This window comes from Phocoena phocoena, chromosome 2, assembly GCF_963924675.1.
Source record: "Phocoena phocoena chromosome 2, mPhoPho1.1, whole genome shotgun sequence".
In the NCBI taxonomy this organism is placed as follows: domain Eukaryota; kingdom Metazoa; phylum Chordata; class Mammalia; order Artiodactyla; family Phocoenidae; genus Phocoena; species Phocoena phocoena.
The window spans coordinates 33,977,757-33,983,756 of record NC_089220.1 but is presented as its reverse complement, the minus strand read 5'-3'; the positions used below and the strand labels follow the sequence as shown (position 1 = coordinate 33,983,756).

The window sequence follows — 6,000 nt, the reverse complement described above, 5'->3', positions numbered from 1 at the left end:
TGTCTCGTGGGTTCTCTTGAAAATTAAAGAGGCCACACATGCCTGGCATATAGTAAGGACTCAATAAACAATAGCTGTTTGTTGCGTATAAGGGGAGAATGATATTGTAAAAGTCAGATGTGGGATGAGAAGCAATATTGGTGGTTAACCTATCAAGGACAGGCTCACTGATGCTCCAGGGTAATTTCAGTGACATACAGGAGGTGGCTGGGTTTTCTGAAGCCATGTGGCTCCTGAAGAAGGGAAAGGAGATTTTTTTTAAATGACGATTTTTTTAACCTTTCTTTTTCTTTATTGAAGTATAGTTGATTTACAGTGTTGTGTTGATTTCTTCTGTACAGCAAAGTGACTCAGTTATACATACATATACATTCTTTTTTTTACATTCTTTTCCATTATGGCTTATCCCAGGATATTGGATATAGTTCCCTGTGCTATACAGTAGGACCTTGTTGTTTATCCATTCTAAATGTAATAGTTTGCCTCTACTAACCCCAAACTCCCAGTCCATCCCTCCCTCCCTCCCTCCCCCCTGGCAACCACAAGTCTGTTCTCTAATGACAAATTTTTATTATGGGAAATTCTAGGCATATACTCAAGTAGAGAGACCAGTACACACATAACCCAGCTTCAAAAATTATCAACATTTTCACAAATCTTACTGCATGTATCTCCTTCCACTCCAGCTCCTCGCCTCCTACGGTGAAGTGTTTTAAAGCAAACCGGAGGCATTATATCATTTCACCTGTAAGCCATATGTATCTCTAACAGATGACATTAAAAAATACTATCAAGACTCCCTGCTTCCACTGCAGGGGGCACGGGTTTGATCCCTGGTCGGGAAACTAAGATCCCACATGCTGCACGGAGCAGTCAAAAACATAAAAATTTAAAAAATTAAAAATAATAGGGCTTCCCTGGTGGCGCAGTTGTTGAGAATCTGTCTGCCAATGCCGGGGACATGGGTTCGAGCCCCGGTCTGGGAAGATCCACATGCTGCGGAGCAACTAGGCCCGTGAGCCACAACTACTGAGCCTGCGCATCTGGAGCCTGTGTTCCACAACAAGAGAGGCCGCGACAGTGAGAGGCCCACGCACCGCGATGAAGAGTGGACCCCGCTCGCCGCAGCTAGAGAAAGCCCTCGCACAGAAACGAAGACCCAACACAGCCAAAAATAAATACCTAAATTAACTTAAAAAAAAAAAAAATACATACATAAATAAATAATAGGGACTTCCCTGGCGGTCCAGTGGTTAAGATTCCATGCTCCCAATGCAGGGGGCATGGGATTGATCCCTGGTTGGGGAACTAAGATTCTGTATGGCCCATGGCGTGGGCAAAAAAAATTTTTTTAATAAATAAATTTTTAAAAAATTATAAATAAATAAATAAAAATAAAAAATATATTATCAATCTAGAAAATTAACAATTATTCTTTAAAATCACCTGATAGTAGGGAGACCATATGTCATGGTTTGGGACAGACCAAATTTATGCTTGTTGCCAAACATAATTATTAATAGCACCCTGGAAGGGGGATTTAGAAAGTCCTGGTGGTGGATGTGTCTTCCGGCCCTTCTCTGCTTTGTGCCCCCTCTGCGCCTGTGTCTCCCTTCTCATACACACTCATACATCCTTCTTCATTTTCTCATCCCCGACCCAGGTTTTTTTTCTCTAAAATATGTTCAGGAGACATCTGGGTAAATTCCCCTGCCTGGAAATATTATAGGTGTCTCCTTGGCTTGTTCTGAATTTGTCTAAAGTGTTTTCTAAAGACTTGTGGTTTTCTCCAGAGGCTACAGCAAAATATCTACCAATTTTCTGATTTGCATTTTATAACTTAAAGGAAAGAGTGAGAATCCGTTCCAAAACAGGATGATTTGATGACAATATATGAAATCCCAACTAAATAGAAAGTTGTCAAGGAAATTTGAAGCATTACATTTTCGTCCCATTTTTTCCCATCTAAAATTTGTATAGTTGTAAAGAATCAGTACTCAGGGAACCAGGGTTCTGCCTCCAGTTAGCCACGTGATCATGGATGAATCTGTTACCCACTTTAAGCCTTCCCTAAACACCCTCCCCCCAGCATAGTCCACTCCATTTCTCTCCTTCCATTTATCTGCATATTGATTAGCAATTGCGACTACACTGTAATTTTGCAATTAGACTTTACTAAGAGTTCTTCAAAAAGACAAGAGGACCTCTCTCATTTCCCTTTGCATCTCCAGTGCCTAGAACAGTGTCTGGCACATAGATGTTTGTTGAATGAATACATTTTTGTTAAATGGATAGTTGAATGAAAAACAAATGAGCCTTACTTTTCACTTCTGTAACAATGAGACTAGGTTCTCCTTGTGGTTTCTTGGGTTTTGTGATTTCCTGAGGTTGCGCAGCTACCTTCTGATGGAACGGGACATGCTGAGCTCAGAGAGCTGGCCATGGGACAGAGGGAGAGCCAGGCTCACTTACCTTCCCCCGCCCTGTTTCCTCTGTCCTCCTTTGGTCTCCTCCTCCTTTCCGCAGAGAACTCTTCTTCACACACTTACTTATCTTTTCCCCTCTCTGTGTGCTGGCCCTCAGGGCTCCCTGGAATCTCCAGAAGTTGCTTGCATCATGGCAGAACTCAAGGTGGAGACCCGGACCAGTGTGGACTGGCAGAAGCGCTGCCTGGCCCTGGAAAGCCAGCTATTCCGGTTCCGCCTGCAGGCCAGCAAGATAAGGGAACTGTTGGCCGACAAGGTGAGTCCTGGAGAGCAGGCAGCCTCTAATGTCCCTGCAGAGGTCACTGTCAGAGAGGGAGAGTTGGGGAAAGCCAACTTTCTTTTTCTTTTTTTTTCTGAGCGGTTTGATTGATTGGTTGATAGATTGAAATATATTTGACATATAACATTGTGTAATTCAAGGTGTACATGTTAATTCGATCCATTTATATATTTTAATATGATTGCCATTGTAGCAGTAATTAGCACGTCTATCGTATTCCATAATTATCATTTCTTTTTAGTGGTTGGAGTAATTAAGTTCCAGTCTCTTAGCAAGTTTGATGATTATACTACAATATTGTTGTCTGTATTCACTATACTGTACATTAGATCTCCAGGGCTTATTTATTCTCTGTTGCAGGAAGGTGAACTTTTAATAAGGTGCTTTCCATTCTTGTAAAATGAAACCCAAGGTGGTTTGTTTTTTCAAAGACCAAATTCTAAGCAGTTGACCAATGTGTCATCTTGCATCCTTTCCTGCTCTGCTTCTCCATATGACACACCAGAGAAATGATACAGCTCTTCATGGTCGTGCATCATCTCTTGAGTCACGTGTGTCTACAGCAGAGGTTCTATTATTCCCCTAACATTTCTTCCTCAATGTGGGGAAGGAAGATATTTTAGGAGAGAAGAATGGATATCCCCACCCTGCTGCTCACCCTCTATTAAGATTATGAGCTGTGGAAGGCAGGCTGGTTTCTGGTGACAATGATACAGACTTTGGAGCCAGACCTGCCTGGCTCTGCCACTTCCTAGCTACGTGACAGTGGGCAAGTCCCTTCACTTCTCAGGCAGGGACACACATGTCTACCTTTCGGAATCATTTTGAGAATTGTATCAGATGACATATATAAAAGTTCTGGCATAGAATCGGTTTTAAATGGGAACAGTTATTATCTTTACAGGTTTGGGTGGGCTGGGCTGGGAAACTGACCATTATTCATAATGTTTCCATGGGAAGATACATTCTAAACGGCTGTTTTCAGAGGCATTTTGGAGCATAACCCATCTAGAAAGTGGCAACCTACACTAAAATATATATATCTTAATTGAATCAACCATTCTGTCTATAGTTTTGTTTGCAGTAGCCATCTGCTAGTAAACCCTTCTTTCCTAGTACAAAAGTAAAATTCAGTCCGCCTCTAAGTAATGCCAAAGTCTTGATGAATAAAGCCTGCATAAATGACCTGTTTTCTTGACAACCCCACAACCTGGAGTCCAAGAAGACCAGTCATTGACATCACCTCTGCCCTTCCACTGCTGAGGGGAGTGGCCCTAGACTAGCTTGGACTAGAATTCATGAACCTTGGGTGTGCTGGCATTGCTGTCTCCTAGTTCAGGCTTTGCAGACTGGAGACCGGCAGGGTTCCTTTGGGTGTGGTTCAGGTACTGCTAGTAGAATTCAGCCACCTCGGGGAAAGGGAAATAAACCTTAGACACTGGTATGGTCCTGGGTCCCCCTATGCCAGAAAGCTAGAGTGCTGGTTAACCATGTATGTTCCTGGGCCCCACCCCAGTCCTCCTGATGCAAGTCTCGTGCTGCTAATTATCTGTATGTTTCAGAAGCGCCCAGAAGTTGGTCTTGTACACTATCAAATTTGAGAACTTTGTCTTGTGTATGGAATTGGAGGTGTACGAGGGAAGGAAGGGATAAGAAGGGATTGATTCAGCCAGCTAGTCTAAAGCACATCTCAGAGCCAGGAGACTTCTGTTTCTAGTAATAACCTAAAAATGACCACCATGAGACACCTACTCATACTAGATTAAATATTTAAAATATCCCTCTAAGTGCAGAGCTGTGTACTAAAAAAAATGAGAGGAATCCTCAGGGGGCAAAATGAAGAGGAAAAACCAGAGTGGAACTCAACACTGGCAGCTGAGTTGGGACGGGTGAGTGTGACCTCCCTTTAGTAACGCAACTGTCAAGGTTGAGTTTTAACATCTGTGGAGACAGAGATGAGGTCTGGCCAGTTGGAGGCTGGAGCTGAAACTGAAACTTCCCAGGTAAAGTCAGGACTATCAAAGGAGTTTACACGAAATAAAAAGGTGCACAAGGAGAAGAAAATCACCCACTAGCACAGGGAGATGACAGAACAGCTTCTCATACTTAGCCAAGGCTCTGGGCAGAAAAAAGAAAAATAAAGAAAATGAACATTGTTCCCCGAGAGCCTGATGACGTTAGGGGTTTAACATGAGAATTTATACTATCTGTGTGGATTAGGAACATGAAGTTCTGGGCCAGTGATAACCCCAGAGACCTTGTAGAAGCAGACACAGAACCTCTTCTGGAGGAACAAGACCTCAGCCCTGATTACACAGGATCCCCACAGGGAAAAATAACGTCCTTAGTGAAGATGAATATATGATCCACGATGACTAAATACTTGGGAGAATAACCCACAGTGAGTGAGAGTCCACGTATGCAACAAACAACCGGACTCGATCACCACAAGAATTTCTAATAATAGAACCGTTGGCAACACACTAAATCAATGCGTTCAGAACTATTGAAAGGAATTCCCTGGCGATCCAGCGGTTAGGACTCTGTGCTTTCACTGCCGAGGGCCTGGGTTCAATCCCTGTCGGAGAACTAAGATCCTGCAAGCTGCGTGGTATGCCCCACCCCACCAAAAAAAACTATTGAAGACATAATAAAGTAATTGAAAATATAAGACAAGAACAAGACACCATCCAAAAAGATGAGAAAAAGAACCAAATAGAACTGCCAGAAATGAAAAATGTTTGCAATGAAATTAAGTGTTCAGTGGATAGATTAATGTCAGATTAGGCACCACGTGAGACAGACTTCACGAACAGAAAGATAGACCGAGGGCAGCATAGAGAGATGAAGACACAGGCTGAGATGTGGTTGCCAGAATGACAGGATCCTTATGGAGATTCCAGAAGTGGAGAAGAAAGTGAAAGAGAGGCATGATTCAAAGAGATAATGGCTTTAAAGTTCCCAAACTTGGTGAAAGACTTAAAGCCTCAGATTTAGGAAGCAGGATAAGACCAAGCAGTATATATGTTTAAAAAATCCATTCCTTTTCATGTAACATTCCAGACATAAGCAATCTAGCTCTGGGGGGAGGTCTGCTACATGTTTGAAGGTGGTTCACCCTCATGTCCACATTCCAGCTCCTTCCCTTTGATAGCACGGGCCAAAGGTTGCCTTCATTCCTTCTACTCACATCCCACTGGCCACTAATTCATGTGGTTATACCAGGCTGCAGGA

The 6,000-nt window shown here is 42.8% G+C and overlaps 1 protein-coding gene across 1 annotated transcript in view; it reads left to right on the top strand.

Annotated features, from left to right (window-relative positions):
• The first annotated feature begins 2,616 nt into the window (after window positions 1-2,616).
• The window catches only part of PLEKHH1 (pleckstrin homology, MyTH4 and FERM domain containing H1), a 42,407-nt gene continuing 39,023 nt past the window's right edge, over window positions 2,617-6,000 (top strand). Inside the window, exon 1 of the mRNA XM_065872112.1 lies at window positions 2,617-2,742. Within this exon, the coding sequence (XP_065728184.1) occupies window positions 2,617-2,742 (126 nt within the window). The remainder of the gene's footprint in view (window positions 2,743-6,000) is intronic.